We start from the raw sequence: 24,836 nt of genomic DNA, 5'->3' as shown, positions 1-24,836 counted from the left end.
ATAAGTATAATGAAGTACAAAAGTAACTAAATGTTTTACAAATTCCCAATCTTAGTTACTTAGGCAAAAGTGAATTGATGCAATTCCATGAAATTACACTTTGTGCCCTTGCGAAGACGTTAGTGGAGCGTGTGTGGTTTACCGGCACACTAAATGGTTCTAAGCAAAGGTAGCAAAGGGTGACTCAATGTTTGTCATAGTTCGGTGGAGCGTGTGTGGTTTACCGGCACATCGAATAGGTGACTGTAACATGTGAGGGCACCATGTAAGTTTGCATGGTTATTCACACCCGCTTTGTGATCCTCGGCATCCCAGTCACAAACTAGAGGGGCATATCGAGATTTAAACATGCCATTGAAATGTTCAATGAATCTCAAAGGATCTAGGAGTTTTCATAGATTTAAAAACTTAAATTTTTTTTTTCTTTCGTTTTTCGTGGTGGAAATTAGTGAATCGTCATTCACTTACCTTCAAATATTCTGCAACTAGATTACGGCATCCCTTTTCTAGGTTGTAGCGTATTGTGTTGGGTCCTAGCCTTAGTATCTCATTTGGGTGATTTACTAAGGACTCAATCAATCAACTAACTTGAATTTGTTTTCTCCCGTTTTGTAGATGTCAAAGTTCGACAACTATGGTCTTCCCAAATCCCATGGAACAAGCTTTCCACATGAAGATGATATTCCACGATTCGATCGAGGAACAAGAAATCATGCTTCACTTCCTCCACCTCCTCCAATTATTCTCCCTAACCCACAAGTTCGAAGGCTTGAAAAGTTCAAGCTCACTCAAGCCCTTTTGGCAAGCAAACATATAGAAGGAAAGTCAGTGTGTGCACACGTCCTAGGGATGAAGTCACACATTGATAGGTTAAGAATGTTGGGATCCGTTGTTTGTGAGGAGATGGCTGTTGATTGGGTTCTTCAGTCACTTCCTAACTCATATAGTGAGTTCGTAAGAGAGTACTATATGATGAACTACTACGTGACCATTATAGATCTCACCTATATGCTTATTGCTGCTGAATCAGCAATGGTTTGGCGCAATGGAAAAGCAAAGTTGATTGGTGAATCTGCCTTCAAGACCTCTATGGATATAGACAATGGCAACGAAAGACATGCTATGATCGAAAAGTTTGATCATAAGAGAAAGGCAATGTCTGAAGTAGTTCCATGTCCTGTTCCGAAAGAGTCGATTTGCTTTTATTGCCAAGAGAAGGGGCATTGGAGACGAAGTTGCCCTATTTACCTAAGAGATCTAAGAGATGGGAGAGTCAAAACGTATGGCTCTGCTTTAGGTAAAATCCATTGACTAACTTTTTTAAACTCCTATTCTAGATTCTTAATACATAATGTGATAAGATTACAATTGATGTTTTGTAGGATCGAAGAAAAGAGAGGAAGCTTAAGGGAAGAAGTAAGCAGAATCTAACCGTGAAGAAATGGATTTTGATCGCATTACTTGAAGATTAGATTCTTGAGCTACTACTTAGAGTTAGAATTAGATTGCTAAGAAATATGTATTAGCATAGTTTTTCAATGAATTGCATTGTAAGGACAAAAATTTTCCGCAATAAAATAAATTTTGACTTTATATTATTTATTTATCCTTGCAATGGCGTGTATGAAAAATTGATTAGCAATAATGGATTTGATTCTTAATTATGGAAATGTCGAAAATTTACCAAAAAAGGAGAGTTTCTCATCGCCCAAGTTTTAGTTGGACAGAAATTTGGAATCACGCAACTTGGTTGCATGATGAATGAGAAATTTCATATTTCGAAATTAGACTAATTCATTGACAAAGTGTCAAGTGAAGGACTAGGAGAACGAGTACACAAAGTTGTGTGTTGATCAAAGTCCACCATAAGAGTAGCAAATATGTTCGTCATGATTTACTAAAGATGATTATACTTATAAGATTAAGTGTAATTCTGAATTGATTGAAAATGTTTAAATCAATAGCAGAACGAATAAGAAGAATCAAGTAGGCAGAAAGATAAAAGTTTCTCCATTCTAAGAAGAAGGGAGAGTACCTTTTATGTTTTATAAGTCTTAATGATTAAGAACCATATCTCAATTAATCCTCTAAGTGAGTCTTAGTACAATTGCATGTCTAAGAAGAGGAATCAAGAATTGAAGAAATGGTTAAATCAAAAAGTCAATCATACTTCGTTCCAAACAAGTCTTAGAGTTAAGATTGTGACAATGAGTGACAAGTCTTAAGAAGGTTTATAACATTCATCAAATGTGGAAAGTTATGATGTCTTGGACAAGACAAAAGACCAACTAGGACCAATTTTATGAAGTGTTTTGTTTTGATAAAAACTACACTAACTCTTGAATATTTGTTTGTCAAGAAATGTTTATTGACAAGAGAATCTTATACGTCAAGGAGTCAGTGGGAGTCTCAATGGTCTTGAAAGGTTTCAAGAACAAATCAAAATAAACCTTATCGATCATCACTAGCACACGAGTTGAGGTTTACAACCTATCGTGTTGACACTATTTTGTTTCTGTGCCATTCCAATTGAGTTAATTATGCATGTGAGTCCTATGAGTTCTCGTTTGAATGCATAAAAGGCAAGGACCTTGATCAATGAAAGTACATTGATAGGAAAGGGTGAGCTGCTTAACTACTTGGAAGACATGGTGGGCAGCTGTGTTACCATAAGGCAAGAAGTCAAGATTAAGAAAGTTAGGTCCATATGAGTTTGAATTTGTCGTAAACTTTGGTTTTGACAAATTCACATGGATAGGAACACATACACCATTAAAATCTAAGTGAAAATGACTGTGAGGAAATGCTTTCACTAAGAAAGATTTTAAGAAGATAGTGAAATTGAATTCTCGAATTCGATTATGGTTACGGTATCCCTTTCCATGATTCGAATTGTGAGATTTGGCAAGACACACATATGAACTATCTAAAGAAAAGGTGTATAAGCTTAGATAAAGGATTATCAAAGCATTAGGTATTAGAAACATGAACTTAAGAAATTCAACAAGTATTGTTTTTCTGCAAGTTAAGTTGGTTTCTGAATACATGTCAAAGCTAGTGGGAGCATAAGTGTTATGTTTATAATAATCATCATGATAATGGGAGCATAAATGTTATGATTGTATGATTATTATGGAAAGTATTGCAAGTTAGCAATATTAATTATAGAAAACAATAGTTATACTTTGCAAAGTTGCAAGAGTTGAAAAGTTGTTTTGCTATAATTAAGGGAGAGAATATTATGCTTCATTTCAAATCTAAAGGCTTAGGTTGTGGAATGTTAATAATTTAGTCAAGGAAACATAGTGTGTTCACAATTTTCGATTATGATTACGGCATTCCTCTTCATAGTTCGAATTTTGAGAACGTAGCACATAAAATATTATGGCAGAAGATTGATAAAGTATCAAATCTTTATGTAAGACGTTATGCATCGTGTCCCATACGCTTCGGGTATAGGATCGATTGCAAATGCTATAATATTTGACCATTCTAAAATTTTCCAAATGTCTAGCGCATTTAGAGGGAAAAAGGACAAGAATCGGTTTTGACTAAGATAATTAAACAACTATCAAAGGACAATCCAAAGTTCGCCGAGGATTGGTCGCTTGTGAGTAGTTGGAAGTATAGTATTGGATGGAACATATCGACATTATTATAAATAGATAAGATTCTATTAAGAATGAGTTGTCATATGGAAAATATGGAAACATGTCCATATTGGGAATTGAATATTGAAAATCTATGTCTAGATTAGAAACTTTTATGCAAAAGGATGTTCAAAGGAATGTACTTTGAGTGAGAGACATCACATCTAAGGAATTGTCTTGTAACAATCACCGATAGAGGACTTTGTAATTTCATTGGCAATAGTCATTGTGACTTTAGTGCAGTGACATTACAAAAGGATCGTTGCATAAAATGTTAGAATCTAGCATATTCCATAAGTGGCAAGGATTTGATATTCTTTCACTTGTGAAAAAGGATTGGGAGTTGTGAAATGAGTATGATTGGAAATGTGTTCATTTGATCTATTTCACAAAGTAAGAACCATAGGTAAACATTGTGTGCATACTAAGAGCATGGGACAAGTGTTGTAATAATTCAAGTAAGAAGTTGATTACCCGAAACAACAAATAATGAGTAATCGATATGGTGATAAATAAAAGGTGTTTTATTTATGCTCAAAGGTTTGAGGCCATATGGGATTAGTATTATTCTTGTGTTTCACTTTGCATGTTTTGACTTCCTGAATGATTTAATTGGTTAAGAACAGTCAAATTATTCGAACGGGCCACAGTCGTTCATATGTTGGAAGTAGGTATGAATAAAGACTGTCGTGAATTGGTGTGTGGATTGTCTAAAGAGTATTAGACATAAGCAAATGTTTGCTGCAACGTTCATGAGTGCTTATGAATATGATTTGAGCATTGGATTAAACCCACGCTCACTTGGATCACTACATGAATTGTATCACGAGTGATTGGTGAGAAGATAACATCTTATATTCTTGAAACCAAGATGTGTGAGTTGTATCTTGCAAATCGGTTGCACATTGATAATATGTAAACGCACTAGTAACTTGGTGTTATAAAACATATTGTTGTGTGTGATTCGGTGAGTAAGTGCAAGCGAGCATTGAATCAAAGTATATCCGTTCCTTTTATCCAAAGAAGGATAAAAGCGATATCTTTGGGCCCCTCGATGATTTAGTGATGACAAACGTAAATGCTCGGCCGGGCTAGGGCTAATTTGATTTGTTCAATTAGTCAGTCGTCATAAATCGGAAGTCGAGAAATAGTACAGAAAGAATGATTATAAATCATGTCTTACGATATCTAGAATGGAGGAATATATGATCCCTTATCTAAAGGACACGCGTATCTGATAGGATCAGAGTTGACAGCGGCTTTGGAAAGCTACGATTGCAGATCAGGATCTGAAGTCATACACAGAATAGTTATTAGACTTATCCAAGTGGGAGACTGTTGGATTAGTGTCTAAGTCCATAACTATTTTGGTATGTACTTGACCCGATGGTGCATGGTCCTTTTGGGTTGCCTTCACCAAAGCAACTTGATAGGATGAATTATGGAGAGAAAGGATTAAATATGATTTATTAATATATTATGAGAATAATATATTAAAGGAGAAATCATATTGTTTAATTAATATTAGTCAAGAATTAATTAGTAATTAGTTTTGTAACTAAAAGAGATTAATTAAACTTAAGGGACTGGAATTGTAATTATAAGATAATTGCAATTTGGGCTATGGATTGCCTTATATTAAGGAGTGGACGAATTCTATGGGGAAACCCATTAGAAATCGTCCAAGGCCCTTAAGGAAAGGAGTTCATGGGTTGCTTAGGGCTTAAGCATCCAAATTAGGGTTTCCTTGTTAGATAACCCTAATAGCCTCACTATATATAGAGCCCTTATGCCTCAAAAACGTGGACAAGCTTCCTTCTAGGGTTTCCATACGTTTTTTAGAGCCTCCTTCTCTTCTCCTCTTCATCCTCTTGCTCTTGGTGTTTGTGAACCATTAGAGGAGTGACATTTGTGACTCTAAGCTTTCTAAAGTCAATACAAGAAGGATTTGAGATTGTTATTGCTACATAACAATTAAGGTATGATCTAAACCCTAATTTATATGTTATATTGATTATCATATACTAGATCTAGGGTTTATAGTCTTGGATGACTTGCATGTACAATAGAGAAACCTAGATCCAAGCATTAGGGTTTGTATGAGCACATAGGATGTTCTTATGATCAAAACCCATCAACAAGGATGTACGCCCAACATACGTGCCCAAATTCCCGATCTCGCCTCGCATGAGTACGCTAAGCGTACCATGTGGTATGCCCCGCATACTCGCTTTACAGCTTGTACGCTAAGCGTACCATGTGGTACGCCCCGCGTATAACTCAAGGACCAATAATGCAATATAAATAACAATAAGGACAAAGAAGAAACTTACCAGGATTCAAGTGTTACAATGGCACTATTCCATATTTAACAAACCTGCAAAGCCAACTTTTAGCAAATAATATTTCAATAATATCTATAAGACACTATACATTTAGTTACTCGTCTCGTCGATCCTCACACCTATACAAAGATCCTTTAAGATCTAACCTGATGGATCCTTTGTAAGCAACGAGTAGACTAAATTGTCTCAGGGTTGACAATAAGTCAGTAAAGACAACCATGGGGGGATGGAGTACATTGAATGAACATACAATCCTATTTATTTGGATCAATATAATTCATTAATACCACAAGATTGAGTTTAGTCAGGGGCATCCATCTATACTCTGTTAGATGACTCAGAAATACCTAGCAGTGGTTTGATATAGACGCACCTTATTCGGCTGACAGAGCAAAAAAGATTGATTTTTTATCTTCTATCGGGGTTGATAAACACTTGGACTGACATGGCTGGAGCTTTCTTAGATAAATTATATCCCATTTCTAGAGTCTTAAAACATAGAAACGAGATTTGTGGAATCTGCCAAGTCCAAAATGAAACTTTTCATGATTATTGGGAGAGGTTTAATAGTCTATGGGTTGCCTACATTATCAAATTCTCGAACAACTCATCATCCAACATTTCAATAAGGGTTTGTTACCAATGGAAAGAAGACATGATGCTTCAAGTGGTGGGGATGTCTTTAGCAAAACACAATGTGACAACCGTCAATTTTTGGTCAAGTCAAAGTCAACCAAAGTCAACAGGACAAACCGGTCAACTCATCTAACCCTTGTATATTATTAGGGTTTCCATTATGATTCTTATTGTACTACTCGCTATCTTAATACAAAGTATCACTTAGAGTTTTCACGTGTTCGGAAATTCTAAACCCTAATCAGGGCAAGTGATGAAACTATTCGATAAAACATTATTCCTTAACCCTCGGGGGCATATAACAATCATAACGAGACTTAACGGGATGTACAAACCTTGCGTTACGAAGCCAAACACTCAAAAAGGTCGCAAACGAGATCTCTCTCAAATCTCTCCCAAATCTCTCTCTGTATGAGAAATCTCTGCAAGTATGTGAAATCTCTCCTAAATCTCTCTCTGTATGAGAAATCTCTCCAAGTATGTGAAATCTCTCCCAAATCTCTCTCTGTATGAGAAATCTCTCCAAGTATGTGAAATCTCTCCCAAATCTCTCTTTGTATGAGAAATCTCTCCAAGTATGTGAAATCTCTCCCAAATCTCTCTCTGTATGAGAAATCTCTCCAAGTGTGTGAAATCTCTCCCAAATCTCTCTCTGTATGAGAAATCTCTCCAAGTGTGTGAAATCTCTCCCAAATCTCTCTATGTATGAGAAATCTCTCCAAGCATGTGAAATCTCTCCCAAATCTCTCTATGTATGAGAAATCTCTCCAAGCGTGTGAAATCTCTCCCAAATCTCTCTCTGTATGAGAAATCTCTCCAAGTATGTGAAATCTCTCCCAAATCTCTCTCTGTATGAGAAATCTCTCCCTATATGAGAAATCTCTCCAAGTATGTGAAATCTCTCCCACATCTCTCTCTATATGAGAAATCTTTCCAAGCGTGTGAAATCTCTCCCTGTATGAGAAATCTCTCCAAGTATATGAAATCTCTCCCAAATCTCTCTCAACTTTTTATAATCACTCGGGGCATCCCGACCCTCGAATTAGACGAAAACAGCTCGAAAACGGAAGTCTACGCGAAAAACAGCCTTAAGGAGACGAAACCTCTTAAGGAGCCGAACCTCTTAGGAACCGAACTTGTCAAAAGCGAAGGTGTCAGAAGCGAACTACACCCTCTCGGACCGAAGCTCAGCAAACCGAACCGAACCTCGGACCTTCGGTCCCTCCCCCCTCGCACCTTCGGTCCCCTTCTCTTCTCTCGGTTCCTTCCTTCCCTTCTCTCGGTTCTCACCCTCTTAGAGCCGAACCTCGCAGGTTTGGTCCATATTGCCGGTTTTTTACCCAAACTTCGTTTTAAGCTCGTTTTTCGTGATTTTAACGCGGGATTTTCACCCAAACTCGTATTTTAACATAATAAACCCTAAATATCCATATTTTAATTATATTTTGGGGAAAATCCTTGCCTAAGAATAAAATCTAGTAGGTAAGATTTATGGGTGGAGTGTTGACTTACCCTTTGGGCAAAGACACAAGTCACCTCCCATACTCACTCCAAGACCATCCCTAGTTACTATTACACCATATCTGGTCATTTCATTGTCCTTTTTCCGCACTCTTTCCAGCCATGTACCTTGTCACAAGGATAGAAAAAACCCTTATCTCTCCTCCTACTTTATTGACTCTTTCTCAAGGAAAACAAACACATCTCTTTCACTTTTTCTCTCTAAAATTCGAGATTTAAAGGCTGGTCTTGAGTTTTTCCTCCACATTTGGTAAGTATATTCCTCCTACACTTAGATATTCTACTATCCTTCATCCAAATCATGGATTGCTTACACAAATATCGTCATAATTATTGTTAGATCTTCAAATCTTCAAGCATCTCCCAAGTGTTCTTGAGTTGAACACTTCTTTTCTCCCTCATCCATCTACTGAAATCACTCAAGGTGAGTTCACACCCCTACATTTTCATGTTTTCTTCAAGTTTTAGGAGGGGAATACAAGTTAAAACACCAAAAACTTAACTAAACTCAAACAACAGCTTTCATCAGAAAAGTTGAGTCTTATTCACGGACTGTTTTGACTATCTTAAACTTAATATCTTTCAAAACTGTTTAATATGAAAATAGTTCAGGTTCATACCTTTAAAATGACTACTTGCACATCTCCATACGATTTTTCTACGATTTATGGTGATTTTTACAAAACTGCCTATCATTTCAGAAACGAATTCGGACCAGTCTGTGAATATGAACATTTTAACACAAGTTAAAGACTTCTAAAAATCATAATAAAAATTATGAATAAACTAGACACATTTTGTGAACTCTCAGAATTTACGGATTCAGTTTTCGACTTCGTATGATTTTTCTATAATTTTTCTAAAACAGTGTAGAAAGGTCAAAAACTAGTTAACATCTTATAACTTGCATCACACTTTGTAACATGTTGAGCAAAGTGTTAATCTTTGAGAATTTCATATCTTACGTGTGTTTCTTGTTGTGGGATAATTGTATAACAGAAAATACTCACTGAATTGTAAGAATCCTCCATCATTATCAATAGTACAAAACAAGGCATGATAAACATAGTTATATTTTTGCTATACATTCGACTTACATAGAAAAGGGTTCTTATACACCACAAACAAACATGTTAAACTATAATAGGTATAGTTAGGTTGCATATACATTACAAACATGTTGATAAACTATAATAGGTGTAGTTTATGTTTCATTTACATTTCAAACTCATTACAAAAGACTTTCATTTATAGGGTACAAATACAAAGTACCGGGTTTACACAAAAAGGGGTGCATTACAAAGTACCGGGTTTACACAAAAAGGGGTACAAATACAAAGTACCGGGTTTACACAAAACGGGGTACAAATACAAAGTACCGGGTTTACACCAAAAGGGGTACAAATACAAAGTGTCGGGTTTACACGAAACGGGGTACAAATACAAAGTACCGGGTTTACACAAACAGGGGTACATTACAAAGTACCGGGTTTTCATATAAACGGGGTACGAATACAAAGCACCGGGTTTACACAAAATGGTTTTATGGTATTAAAACTACATATCATTAGAATTGTTAGTTTTCAACTATAATTGCTAAGTGTACATGTTAGAGTCATATAAAATTGAATTGAAATCGACTTAGAATTGGTAGGTCCGCCTTATCTCCTGTTCCTTGTTTGGTTGTGGACCTAGGGCATACCCATTATATTCAACGGTTTATTTAACTTAAATTTTATATAACTTATATACGTTGGGTGATTATAGAAGGAACCTACAGGTCTTTCTAGGGTTCATTGTCGCATAACATAGGAGCATTCATTTTACACTTAACAAAGAAAATATTGGATTTTCTGGAATCATACTCTATCGCTTTTACAAGGAAAACGGCTTTTTCCTCAAACAAAACTCTTATGAACTCAACAACTTAATTGTTGACACTTTTCAAAACTACTTGTATTCTCAGGAAATCAGTGAAACAGGAAACCAACAGCATTTTGAGGATGGGACGTTAAATCGTCAAACAGTTCATTTTGTCATCATAATGTAATTGATTTTGAAACATGTAAACATATACTATGATGTAACCTTTTCAATTATATTTATGATGGTTGTATTTACTTTGAGCACTATTATACTCGTTTTTGTGATACTATACATGAAGTCCTCCACCCCCGGACGTTTCCGCCATCCTTGGTTTGGGGGTGTGACACACAACTAGACAACTCTTCACTGGGCACTCATATATAGTGATTGGTTTCTTCGCATGCATGCCAATTTTTGGTACTCTTTAGTTGGTTTTTGGTGGTGGATTCTTGTTGATGGTTGTGATTCTTGAACTCTCGCTTCATGGTTCAAAGTTGTTCTTTTTTTAACCTAGATTTGCTCTTTTGGCCAGAGTAATCATCATATTTGTGCAATCATCATCCTCAAATCGTAGGCGCTTCAACAAATCATCTGATGAGCAGTCCTTATATTTGTGTGATCATTCTCTTAGTGAAAATCTTTCTAAGAGGGTGTGCAATAATTACACCCACTCTTAGAGAAATCTTTCCTAGAGTGTGTGCAATAATCACACACACCTGGAAGAGTTCTGATAGAGAGATGGAAAGCATAGTCAACTTGTTGAGTAAGATCAAAAACTACATGCTCCAAGATTGGTCTTTATTTGGATGTCTAAGTACTTTGGCGCAAATTACTTGTTAGACCTTTCTCATGTGGCATATACTTGAGCTCCGAGGCTTTCTATAGCTCTTTGGGATATGTGACCGATATGTACATGTCATAAAGGTGTTAAATAAGAAATTATTTATGTGGTAACGCATAATCACTCAGATTCTCTATGTACAGCCACAACCCTCGGTTTTCATAGATCGAAAATTTATTTCAGATTGGTTCCTTTCCTGCTTCATGATTATATCAACTAGAAAAGGGGCGATTTAAGGTCGAGAGGGGATCTCGATATTTAGGTTAGGCGTGTCACGCATTTTGGCTAAGACGGAACGACTGATATGAAGTTTCAACGTGCACGCCTAACTAAATTTCCCCATTTCGTGAACCTCATATCAGTGTCCTCGACTCGACTAGGCAATAGGGGTGTATGTACATAGTGCTAAGGTGGGTCCTAGGACCCACCTAATTTTGCAACTTATATTATAAATTATACCCAGAAAAAATTAAGAACTACCTTAGAAGTTTTAAAGGACCTACCTCCAGCTTCCATCCCACAGCCCACAAGTTTTTGACGTTTGTCTATTTCCAATTTATACAATTAGTTGAGATTTGAGAATATTTGATTGATAATAAAACGTATGTTGGTTCTAAAGTTCTAAACTGATATTTCATCATTTAGCCTTCAAAATCGATGTCCCAACTCATCCGTCACAAGTGAAGGTACAAAACAATATATTACTTAATTACTACTTACCTTATGAATTTGTTTATGCATTATAAGTATTAAACATAAGTATATTAAATCGTTATATTGCTACCGAAAAATATTGTGTATATCAAATTAATGTTATGTTTGCTAGTTACGGTTAGTGACTATTTTGAAATCAATGTTGTTAGTTACAATTAGAATGGTTAGTTCAATAGTTACTAAAAAAATATTTTTTAGAAAGTATCGATAACGATACAATGAATATATTTCAAGATATAGGACATCGTCATGTATAATTGTAAGAAATTTAATATAATTATTGATATGTTTAAAAAAAATTATTTATACAGCCCGATCAGCCACTAGTATTTTTTACTCTTTTATTTTTTTCAGTTTCACAAAACCATGTGGTTTTCAGTTCTAGATTCGTCACTCCTAGGCAAGCTTTTAACCTCCCTTTAAAAGGTTAAGTGAAGGAAAGCCTTAAAGCCTCACAAAAATGCTCTTCATCTCACGTGTATGGGAAAAAAATTTGCCAACTTAATTTACTCCTTCCAGAATTTCCAACAATTAGCATAACACATACCATCTCATATAAAGATGGTATCATTTTGATTATGATGTTGATGTTTCACCACTTTCCCATAACGTGTACGAGATTCATGCACGGAAACCTTTCTCCCAAACTTTGTCTTAGTTGCAAACATTCTAAAATTTCTGATCCAAGTATCACAAAGACGTGTAAATAGCTTCTCCATGTCGTTGATATGAATATACCAAATAAAAACCAAATCGCTTCCCAATCTTAATTTGATTGAGATTGGCCGCGTATTCGACTAGTATGAATTATCATTCGAGGTCCACTGTTTTAGTTTAAGAATTTATTATTATTAATTTATTATTATTAGTTTAGCATACCCCATAATACACATAAAAAGATTAAATAATTTGGTTATATTTTAACAAATTATTTCCATTATTAGAGAGAAGTTGGTTTTTAGAAAGGTGTGAAAAATACACATCCACATTTTTTAATTGGTTCAAAAAGTCCAGCATTTTGTCCCTTTGCTGCCAATCACCCATCATGTAGGGTAACCTCACTACACTTCATTAACCATTCTATTAAAAATAATAAAAAATGAAAAAAAAAATCTTAAAATACTTACAAAAAGTAAAAATCACCCATAAAGATCATACGAAAAAACTCAATCAACCACCAAAACAGTAAAAAGTACAATCGAAATCGCATCACATAGCAAAACGACAACAAAAAGTGAAACTTTACCAGTTTACAGTTTACTCCTCCACGCCGCCGTCGTATTCCTCCTCCTCCTCCTCGTCCTCCTCCACCGTAGCATCTTGGTATTGTTGATACTCCGCCACCAAATCATTCATGTTACTCTCCGCTTCAGTGAATTCCATTTCATCCATTCCTTCACCGGTGTACCAATGCAAGAACGCCTTCCGCCTAAACATCGCCGTGAACTGCTCGCTCACTCGTCTGAACATCTCCTGAATCGAAGTCGAGTTTCCGATGAACGTCGAACTCATTTTCAGTCCGGTCGGTGGAATGTCACAGACGCTGGATTTCACGTTGTTCGGAATCCATTCCACAAAGTAAGATGAGTTCTTGTTTTGAACGTTCATCATCTGTTCATCCACCTCCTTCGTGCTCATCTTCCCCCTGAACATGGCGGACGCCGTCAGGTAGCGTCCGTGACGTGGATCTGCTGCGCACATCATGTTTTTGGAATCCCACATTTGTTGAGTCAATTCTGGAACGGTGAGTGAGGTGTATTGCTGGGACCCACGAGATGTGAGAGGTGCGAAACCGACCATGAAGAAATGGAGACGAGGGAATGGGATTAGATTAACTGCTAGCTTCCGGAGATCGGAGTTCAGTTGGCCGGGAAACCTCAAACAGCAAGTTACGCCGCTCATTGTTGCAGAGATCAAGTGGTTGAGATCACCGACTGTAAAGCAAATTGAAGAAATAAAACGATGTATCGTAAACGAATTGATGAAAAAACGAACTTACAACTTGGATTGCTGAGTTTCAATGTTCTGAAACAGATGTCGTACAGTGCTTCGTTGTCGAGAACCATACATTCATCGGCATTTTCGATCAACTGGTGCACCGAGAGTGTTGCATTGTAGGGTTCGACAACTGTGTCAGAGACTTTTGGTGAAGGAAAAACTGAGAACGTAAGCATCATTCGATCGGGATATTCCTCTCTGATCTTCGAAATCAAAAGTGTTCCCATGCCTGAACCTGTACCTCCACCGAGCGAATGGCAGACCTGAAAACCTGCAAAATTGGATCAAACAAAAATCACACAAAGCAAATTCAACATGAGATCAAACACGAACACACAATTTATGACGATTTACCGTTTTACACACAAAAATTCAAATCAATACTGATGTCGGTAAACACAAAAAAATGCGTTTCGAAATGAATAGTATCTAGAGATCGGGATTCGAATTGTATACGGAGTGAAATATTATCATATACCTTGCAACGAATCGCAATTCTCAGCCTCCTTACGAACAACGTCGAGAACTGAATCAATCAACTCAGCGCCTTCAGTGTAATGTCCTTTAGCCCAATTATTTCCGGCACCGGATTGCCCGAACACAAAGTTATCCGGCCGAAAGATCTGCCCATTGGAGCCAGATCTAATACTCTCCATAGTCCCAGGCTCGAGATCCATAAGCACAGCCCGAGGAACATACCGGCCACCGGACGCTTCATTGAAGTAAACGTTGATACGTTCAAGTTGCAGATCAGCAGTGGTTCCACTGTAACTTCCGGTGTGATCAATGCCGTGTTCATCACAGATAACTTCCCAGAACTTTGTACCGATTTGGTTGCCGCATTGGCCTCCTTGAATGTGCAAGATTTCTCTCATGATTTCTGGAGAAGATGATGCGAGAACGAGATTGCGGTTGGATATATAGTGATGAAGGAACTGATCGATAGATCTAAAAGCGGTGGGAGAGAGAGAGAGAGAATCGGAGTTGAAAGGATCGTGGATGATGGGGGTTGACGGTGGTAGGAAATTGAGGGCCCAAATGGCGCCAGGGTATTGATATTGAATATGCTTTTCAGGTTTAAAACTTTCCCTAATTGCAACTCTCACCCCTCAACTATTGTTTTCTCTACAAAAGATCATGTTTGAAAAAATATATTTATAGAATGATTGATAAATTGAATGATTTGGGAATATTATAAAGATCCAATTCGCGTTAATAGAATAAAAATATTTATAGAATGAATGAACTGAGAAAATATGTAATAATAGCAAATCGTTTTTTATTGATAAAGATCACACTCAATCTCGTGAATGTAGTAAACCAATAGGGATGATCCAACCAGTTGAATGGTAAAAGTAAAACAAATGAAGAACTAAAGTTGGAAATATGTAAAGTCGGTGGAATAATATTTAACATGCCATAAATACAAGGTGTGAACGTGTGTTGATTGTTCACTCTAATATTAAATTATAAAAAGCTTAGTGAAATTAATCAATCATTGTGGACAAAATAAATAAAAGAAGATTTATTATTTGTAAAGAATATAAAAACAGTATATATTTATTATATATAAAAAATCAATTTATATTTCTGATTAAAGAAACCATATGATAAAATAAATTCGTATTGGGCATTTGACCCATGGCCTGCAGCCTGCCTTTGACTTATTCGGTGGCTAGTTTGTGTATAAACAAAATGCTTCATATTCGAATTGCTAGATTTTATAAAAAAGTCTATTTACTAATATTAACATACGACTTTTATAAATGTATCACTTTTATTTATTTTAGCAAAAGCTAACCAAAAATGTTAAAACGACTTAAATCTACAATTCATCATACAAATAAAAAAGCATATTTACCAAATTATGTTAAAGTCTTTAACTACTTAATTCAACATTACAAACATATCATCACGAATTAAATCTGGAAATAAAAGGACAATTTTTAAAAACTCATATTACATTACACGAATAATACAAGAAATTGAAGTAAATAATAAATATCACTAACGCTGCTGAAGGAGTACTTCATTGCAATACTTCTTGAAATTTAAACATTCTTCCATAAGATACTCACTGTTAGAATCAGCAAACTTCATGAGAACATATCATTGTATAAATTATATAAAACTTTTATTAAAAAAAAAAAAAAAAAAAAAAAAAAAAAAAAAAAAAACTTACAAGATTCTCTCTGTCATTTCTGCCACATCCCACCTCGGACTCCATGGATAATCTTGTAAAGTAGCTGACTTTATGGGTGCATTACCAGGTGGAGAGTGAAAATGCTTCAAAAAAATAAAAAATAAAAAATAAAAATAAAAATAAAAAACATGTCAGATAGTACATTGCTATTTTTAAAGGGATATGGAACCTGAGAACTTTGAAGAATGAGAGCAGGTTGTTGCCTAGGGAACTGAAGTGGAAGTGAAAAGTGCACCTATAAAACATAAAATATGACATTTATTTTATGACTTTATAAAATTATAAAACCAGAAATTTTATAACTTTATAAAACTGTCATAATTGATAATACCAGAAATGTGAATGCGCCAGAGCAAGCTAGAAATGTTGCCTTCCTGCAAAATACCTGGTAAAACAAATATAAAATATAAGATTTTGAATCGAATAAAAAAAAGTTTATTAAATTCAAAATGTAAAAAATTTACATACTGGATCAGCTTCTAGTGGCCTTCCAAAAGGAATAGCTAATGCTGTGATGAACTTTCTTCTAACTTCAATTAATGAAATAGCATCTCTTATCTATAAAATTAATAAAAAATTAAAAAACAAAAACAGGTAATGAAAGTATGTTGATATTTCTTGAATGTACAATGTTGTAATAGAATTGGTAAATTGAAATAGAAGAGAATAAAATATTAACCTGTGATTGAAGAATCTCCTCTAAATTTGGAAGATATTCAGCCATGCACCTTTAAACAAAATCAAAAAAACAATATTCAAATGTCTTAGGTGTTGTTTCTTTTAGGGTAAAATAGTCATTTAAGAAAAAAGAAACAGGGGCTTACATTCCTTCCAACCAAGGAGGAAGTCTGAAGTCATCAATGGAGAATAAAGTCTTCAACTCAGGGGTAGATACTAATTTTAAACGTGGAGCTGAACTCATTGCTGAATACTTTCTACCCACAGGATATATAACCTGAATTGATTCAACACAAAAAAGAGAAATGATAATAAAAAATATATATATAAATATAAAAACATAAACAAGATTTTACCTGTAAGTATATCTTCTGTTGATGACGCCAGGTGGACCCTGCAACCATTTTGTTCAAATCCATCTCCAACAAAGGCACTGCAAATTTTACCTCTTCTGGCTACACTACAGTTGAATGATAACATCATTACAAAATTTAAAATTTTCATAATGAAATAAAAGTATATATAACTCATATGAAAATCAAAATACCTTGTCAAAACCAGAGCTCATATACATTTCGATTCCCTCTTGAGAATAAATAGTGTTGATTTCAAACTTTAGTCTTTCATCATCAACATTTCCAACACGTTTTTTCTGGTATGCCATGTATAAATTTCTGCAGTGGAGAACATAATCATTTATGTATACTAAATGGGAAATTATCCATAATGCAAATACCTAAGTTCATGAATCAGAGACAATAGCTTAGTTGGATCTTTGCAATTCCAATCAGATAAACTGTTCTTGGGTTTCAGGTCTCCTTCTCCACCAGCGTGGTATGGTCTGAAGCTTTCATCTTCAGGTCCAAAAATGATATCTGGTGCCAACAATGGGAATTGTGCATTGTAGATAACATCCCCTGTAATTACAACACCAAATCTGAATACAAAATCCGCATGAATGTGAGAGGATATTTCTGATCACAAAAGGAAACATGTTTTTTTCTATTCTAAATGCAGAGAGTACATCACGGGCAAAAGAATCGGTTTCTACTGAATAACAAATCAACTGAAAATGCAAAAAGGAAACTAGTAAACTGACATTTGATGTAATCGAGACAAAAAGGGATTGCCAAGGTAAATCGATCAAGGAAACCAGGATTTTTGGAACCAGACCACATTTGCTCAACCTGCAGAAAACGAGACAATTAATCAAAGGAGAAACACGAACCTTTGAATCTGACTTAGGGTTTTTAAAGTTCAGTTGTAAAGCTTGATGTAACCCTAAATGCGGAAATCGCGTACCTTGATGGAGTGAGGAGAATGAGTGAGGAGGTAATTGAGTTGTGCGTAGATGATCGGAGGCATACTATCAACCGCCATGGTCTCCAGATGGTGTGTGATTTTGGTCCGTCGTCGAATTCCACCGATCAATTTTGGGTTTAGCTCTGCGTCACCAGAGGGGCTTCAACGGTGTAATTAATCCACCGTATGACGTAATCGTAGAAAACCCAAAAAAGAAAAAACGTGGTTTGATTTAGGAGCTATTTGGTACTTTGTACTTTGTAGCCACCAATCTTTCACTTTTTACCTTTTCTATAAAAATGACCATCAAGCATAAACTTTGAACGTTGCCATTTAGCTCATTTGACTTTAACCTTAGGCTATACGGACTCGTCTCGACTTAGGATGACGAGTTCGGTGGAGAAATGCGGCATTGAGCTACCTATGAGAGGGGATAATGATTTAAAAAAGCAATATATTATTTGATTTTTACATATTTCCATATTTGCCCTTTCAACTTGTTAAACTGTACATATTTAGTCCTTATAACCGGCTACTCCAGGTTAGCCGGTAAAAATGACTTAATAAGGTAATATATTTATCACTTTGTACACATTTAGTCATTAATATTTTTGTACACATTTAGTTCTTAATATTTTTTTTTTGTTGCAAAATAAGTCATTTTTGTTTTTGTATTCATTCAGTACTTTTAAATGATTTCTTTAGGTTTTCTCGCGACATCTTACGTGGGATAGCCATATGGTGGTGGGATAGGTTGAGGTGGTCCTGCTATATGTTGTAGGCCAAGATACATGGTGCGGGTCGGTTGTAAGTTGTAGGCACGGAGGCTCGAGAAGAGCGATTGGGTTAAGGCGGCATGTCGACAAACCCTAGGTATTCCAGTCCGATGACTGATTGGAGCTGTTGCATGTTGGCATTCCAGTCCGATGACTGATTGGACCGGTTGCATGTTGGCATTCCAGTCTGATGACTGATTAGGCCAAGGTATTCCAATATGATGAGTGTGGGTCTGTTATGCATGATAATATGTTTGTTTTATCGAGTATTTTGGGGGAAACTCACTAAACTTTGTGCTTACCCGGTTGTTTATGTTTTCAGGTTCTATCGTTGATCGTGGGAATGCGAAGACATGACTGTACACACTCATCAACAGTATTAAGGATTCCGCGTTTCTTATATTACTCATTAACAACCCCACACACTTCATCAATGATTGTTCCGCATTCATAAATACTGAATGAGCACAAATACAAAAATGACTTATTTTGAAACAAAAAAATATTAATGACTAAGGCCCTGTTTGTTTACCTCTTAATTGAAAAATTAAGAGGTAACATCTTAAAAATTCAGATATAGCATGTTTGGTACCCTCTTATAAAACACATCTGAATTTAAAAAATACCTCTTAAAAATTCAGACTTCAAAGCGCATCTGAAAAAAAAAAGGATCGAAGTGCCCTAGGTTTCTCAATATCACGCCTCCACTGTTTTATTTTCATCGACGCACACACACACAAAACGTTCATCCCCGATCGACTGAAGCTTTGTCCCTCCCCTCCATCGTAATCATCGACGTCCTCTCTTCCTCGAGCTCCGACTGCTGCGCTGCATCGACTCCGTCTCCACCTCCGACAATCGTCGCCGGAAGCAAAGCCCTCCGGGTCCCTCGTCGAAAACACCGCTCTTGGTAAGTTTTTTTCCCCTAAAACTCAATTATTTTCTCTGGAATGGAGGTGATGTTGGTAGAAATTAGATTCTTTGCTTGAAATTATATGCTTTGCTCTAATGTTCATTGTTATGGCTGTTCTTTTTTCCAGTCACATGATGTCATCGTTCTCATCATTTTCGATTTTGGATTTCCGATTTATGGGTCATTATTTTCTATTTGCTTTTTAATTCAATAGCCAAGATAATCTGATGAAGGATTAGATTCAGATTTGGTAATTGTTTTGTTTACGATTTGGTTACTGCTTCTGTGATTTGTAGGTTTTTGTGTGGATTGATGGTGTACTGAAGCATCAACGAATGATCTACATTTAAATAGTGTTGTTTAGACTAATTAGAGAGCGATTAAGATAGAAACATTGAATTAAATGTGGTGCTTATGTGATCTGTTACATTTTTCTATCAATATGAACATTGTTGTTTGATTATGCAATTTCTGTGAAGTAATGCATGTTTGATTCTTTGATGGTTGAGATAAAATTGAAAGCAGTGGTTATAGTTTTCAAGTTACCATGTCTTAATAAGGAAAATATTGAAAGAACATTGTTGTAATTGAAAGTAAAATCCTAGTAATTGAAATAAATCATATAGAAGGGTAAAATGGTCATTTTTATCATCCAACATAACAATTCAGAGGTTTCAACCAAACAACATGTTAGAAATTCAGATCTTATGTAACATACACGTTTTGAAATCGTGTTATGTAATTTGAAAGTTTAATAATATTATGAAATATTATGTGAAATTGAGTGTTGAGTTCTAACATATAGTTTTTACTAGAAATGAAGTAAAACTATGTTTAGAATCACTCATAAAATATTGAAAGTCTTATGAGATTCCAATTAAAAGCCAAATAGTGAAATTTAGCGAAAATATAAAATTTGAAATAAGTAAAATTTTATTATTTAAAGTTGTAAATAATATCGTTAGAAACATTTAGGCGAAAGCCTCGTCGAAATCTGAGTTATAACGAAGAAGTTATGACCAATCGAAGATCCGCGACAAAACCAACACGACGCCGAATGAAGTAAAAAGTGAGTTTTTGATAAACTACTTTTTAGCCTTAGTTATCTAAATAAAAGTCGTAGTATTCGTTAAACCGAGAAGTTCGATAAAAAGAACGCCAAAATCTGACTTCGTATGAAGAAGTTATGATTTTTCTAAGTTTCAGCTTAGCAGTAGACAGCTAAAAACTCGAATTTTAGATCGAGTGATTTTTATCCGAAACAACCTAAACGAGAATTGAAGATCTCGTCAATAGTATTACAACAGTAAAAAGTTTGACGAAAACGGATGTCGGATGAAGAAGTTATGAATTTTTAACGGATTTTCCTGTCCCGGTCTGTTAAAAATAATAATATAAAAATTAAAGTCTAAATTAGCCGACGAAGTCTAAACGAAAGTTGTAGAGCGTAATTTTACCTACGCGTGCATATAAAGAACGTCAAAAACGGAGCCCGTATGCGAAAGCTATGGATTTTAGAAGATTTGGGCACATTTTTCGAGAATTTTTGCATGGATAAGCCTTATCCGGAAATGCCACGTCGCCCTTCTCGCTGCTGACCCGTGTTCCCCTCTGATTGGACCGCAGCGAGGTCCACTGCTCATGCGACGCGCCTGGCGTCCTAGGCGACGTCTAAGACGGCTCGTAAGACGCCTCGCATCAGCTCCGTGTCCCACCTGCGAAGTTGCCACCTGCCCTCCTTCCCTCTTGCTTCGGATCCGACCCTCGCACTATAAATAGTGCATGCGAACCCTCCCGAGAAAATGTTAGAGAATTGGCAAATTTCACCCCTTAACCTATATTTCTTTCATTCTGACTTCCCCCGAAGCCCCGAGATCATACCAAACACCTGAAATACGTTCCGAAGTGCTCGAGAAGCCCGAAAAATTTATCTTTTCGGTTTCGAAGCTCTACCTTCGCAGAGCCCGGTTTTCAAGAAATCTCTCGGTTTTCAACAAATAAAGTCATATTTAGAGCCGAAGTGCTGCCCAGATTACTATTTTAACCCCTGGTTATTTCACGGTGAGTTTAATATATAGGAACAATTGTATGTTATGTGTTATATGTGCTATGTACTTTTCCATGTTATCATCTCGAGTTATTATTTCTGCTATTTTTATAGCAAGGTTGTACCTCTGACCACGAAGTGTATGACATAGGCATCACTTGGGTATTGGTATAAACCGTTGACCATGAAGTGTATGACATAGGCATCACTTTGGCTTCGGTAGTATGCTAAGATAAGGCTGAAAGCCTAAATATTCTAGCAAAATGATATTCCTGAATATTTTATGTTCCATTTGTGCTGAAACTTTATTGATTGTATATCAAGTATGGAAATTGTTATGTCTCATTGATTGATATGGAAAGCTTTTCGCATTATGCATTTGTTGTTCCTTGTTCCTCTTTGCTTCTGCCATATTGAAGTATATATATGGCATAACGTTATATTGTATCTATTATTAAATTCACTAAGCGTCACCGCTTACCCTCTCAATGTTTAACAAATTTGTAGGAGATAAGTAACCAGTATGGTTATATACTGTCAGAAGATGTAGAATAGTTTTTACTATTATTTTTGTACTTCGGTTTATGTATGTATAAAATTACAATATCCTGGGTAGTTATGTAAAATATTAAAATATAGTCGGTTTGTATGCAATCTTTTGTAATCACTTTATCAATGTAAGATGTTGTTTTATAAATATGCATGTAGCATGTTTTGGAGTAACAGCTTTCAGAAATACGAAAGTTTAGAAAGGGGTTCTTTCAATCATGATATCAGAGCAGTGGTTTAAATGAACTAAACTCCACGGATTGGTATTTAGACTTAAACTATTGGAAGTTCAATATATGAACTTAATCATTGTAAGTATAGGGATACAAACCATAGGAAATATTTAAGTAAAAGTATTAGGTAAGGATAAACCCTAATATATTCTAAAATACAACGTTACTCCATATTGCAGAGCAATGGTTGAACAGGTTAGTAGCCATACCCCTGAGGTTGGTGGAGGTCCTCAACCTGAGGAAGTGAATACTCCAGTATCTCCTCGTGAGGAGCGACTCTTGGGTAGACTTACCGGTGTTATTCGACAGACTCTCGAAGAACACAAAAAGAATGGTGATAAAGGAAAAGAGAAAGCCACTTGAGAATCTTCAAAAGGGGAGGTGAAGCGTCCCTCGTTCAAAGATTTCAAGAGTAGTGGTGCTACAGAGTTTTCTGGTGTTCTTAATCCCATTGTTGTTCTTACCTGGATCCAGAACACAGAGAAAGTGTTTCGTATTTCTCATGTGGATAATGAAGACAAAGCTAACTATGCTTCTACAATGCTCATCGGAGAAGCATTGGTCTGGTGGGAAGCAACATATGAAGCTCTAAACGGGTTTGACCAGGAGAATTTAGCCTGGGAAATGTTCAAAACTCGTTTTCTAGAGAAGTATTGTCCTCTAGACATGAGGAGGAGATTGGAGAAGGAATTCCTCGAACTTAAACAGGGAGGAATGACTGTGAATGAGTATGAAACTCAGTTTAATCAAAGAGAAAGGTTTGCTACAAAGTATATTCCAACTGAAGACGAGAAGATTTAGTTATTCATGGAGGGACTACGACACGAAATCCATGATTTCGTTGCCAATCGGGATGTGCTGTCGTTTGATAAAGCTGTTGAGTATGCTCGAAAGCGTGATCATGACTTAGAGATACGTGGTGCCACTCTTACTGTTCCGAAGCATCCACGTACTGAAAGAACTGCTCCTGCTTCCCCTATTCCACCAACTCAATCCGTTCGATCTGAACCTAGCAAGCAAGTACAATCTCAGAGTACTTTTCGTGGCCGCGGCAGGTCACAATCTTTTTCTCTTCAGTCGCCAGCTTGTCGAAATTGTGGAAAGAATCATCCGGGCGAATGCAGACCAGAGGAAGGATCTGTGGTCTGTTTTGGATGTGGAGAAATAGGCCACAAGAAGCCCGTATGTCCAATGAAAGGTGTTACATGCTTTGCATGTGGTGTTACTGGCTACAGGAAGCGTTTCTGCCCTACTCTTACTAGTCAAAGGGTGGGGAGTCAAGCTTCTGTTCAACAACCGGCAAGAAGTCAAGCCCCTGTTCAACAATCAAAGGGTACTCCAACTAAAAAGGAGGAGGTGCCAAAAGCTAAGGGCCGTGCATTCCAGATTACCTCAGAGGAGGCACGCGAGGACTCGAATGTTGTGACGGGTACATTTCTTGTTAACTCTAGACCTGCTCACATCTTATTTGATTCTGGCGCCTCAGATTCTTTTGTGTCTTATGAATTTGCGCATTCCTTTCAAATTGCTTGCTATGTACTCGCGCAACCATTTCACGTAGATACTGCGGGAAGTATATCATTACTTGCTGATAAAGTCTATAGGGATTGTAGTATAGAAATTGACGGCTATAATTTTCTTGCTAACCTGATCCCTATCTCCTTGCCCAACTTTGACATTATTCTCGGCATGGATTGGTTGTCAAAGAACCACGCAGAACTCTTGTGCTATGAAAAGATAGTACGTATTCCCATTGAAGGGGAGAATCCTATCTATGTCTATGGTGAACAAGGAACCTTAAAAATAATATCTTTCCTCAAAGCTCGTAAATTCATATCGAAAGGGTGTTCTATCTATCTGGCCTACACAGTCGATGTCTCAAAAGAGGAGAAGAAAACGGTGAATGATGTTCCCATTGCTAAAGAATATCCAGATGTTTTTCCCGAAGAATTGCCTGGACTTCCTCCGGACAGGCAAGTAGAATTCTGAATTGACCTTGTGCCTGGTGCTACTCTGATTGCAAAGACTCCTTATCGTCTTGCGCCAGCTGAGATGAAAGAAATGATGATCCAACTACAGGAACTACTTGACAAAGGTTTCATTCGACCGAGTACCTCTCCCTGGGGTGCTCCGGTACTGTTTGTCAAGAAGAAAGATGGATTGATGCGGATGTGCATTGATTATCGTGAGCTGAATAAGGTGACTATCAAGAACAAGTACCCACTACCTCGCATCGACGATTTGTTCGATCAACTTCAGGGTGTTAGCTATTTCTCAAAGATTGATCTAAGATCTGGCTATCATCAGTTGAAAGTTCACGAGCAGGATGTACCGAAGACTGCTTTTCGTACTCTATATGGGCATTATGAATTCCTTGTCATGCCGTTTGGTTTAACAAATGCTCCTGCTATATTCATGGATATGATGAATCGGGTATGCCGCCCAATGCTCGATAAATCTGTCATCGTATTCATTGACGATATTCTAATCTATTCCAAGTCTGAAGCTGATCATGCCATTCATATTCGTGCGGTATTGGAACTTCTTCGAAAGGAGAAACTATA

The 24,836-nt window shown here is 36.4% G+C and overlaps 2 protein-coding genes across 2 annotated transcripts; both read right to left on the bottom strand.

Moving 5' to 3' along the window:
* Window positions 1–12,725: 12,725 nt before the first annotated feature.
* LOC145128436 (tubulin beta-2 chain-like) lies at window positions 12,726–14,619 on the bottom strand. The gene is made up of 3 exons (XM_079063230.1): window positions 14,050–14,619; window positions 13,573–13,842; window positions 12,726–13,507 (listed from the first exon to the last, which is right to left on the bottom strand). Exons 1-3 carry the CDS (start codon window positions 14,444–14,446, stop codon window positions 12,831–12,833), a joined length of 1,344 nt encoding a protein of 447 aa, XP_078919356.1. The 5' UTR covers window positions 14,447–14,619; the 3' UTR covers window positions 12,726–12,830.
* A 790-nt stretch (window positions 14,620–15,409) lies between these two features.
* Window positions 15,410–18,109, bottom strand: LOC145128697 (BRCA1-A complex subunit BRE-like protein). The gene is made up of 12 exons (XM_079063505.1): window positions 17,755–18,109; window positions 17,552–17,639; window positions 17,189–17,369; window positions 17,000–17,126; window positions 16,809–16,907; window positions 16,599–16,729; window positions 16,454–16,502; window positions 16,243–16,332; window positions 16,106–16,159; window positions 15,944–16,009; window positions 15,754–15,857; window positions 15,410–15,648 (listed from the first exon to the last, which is right to left on the bottom strand). Exons 1-12 carry the CDS (start codon window positions 17,830–17,832, stop codon window positions 15,579–15,581), a joined length of 1,137 nt encoding a protein of 378 aa, XP_078919631.1. The 5' UTR covers window positions 17,833–18,109; the 3' UTR covers window positions 15,410–15,578.
* Window positions 18,110–24,836: the final 6,727 nt, after the last annotated feature.

The sequence above is a fragment of the Lactuca virosa genome, chromosome 8 (assembly GCF_052849685.1).
Source record: "Lactuca virosa cultivar CGN04683 chromosome 8, Lactuca_virosa_CGN04683_v6, whole genome shotgun sequence".
In the NCBI taxonomy this organism is placed as follows: Eukaryota; Viridiplantae; Streptophyta; class Magnoliopsida; order Asterales; family Asteraceae; genus Lactuca; species Lactuca virosa.
This window is presented reverse-complemented; position numbering and strand designations above follow the sequence as displayed.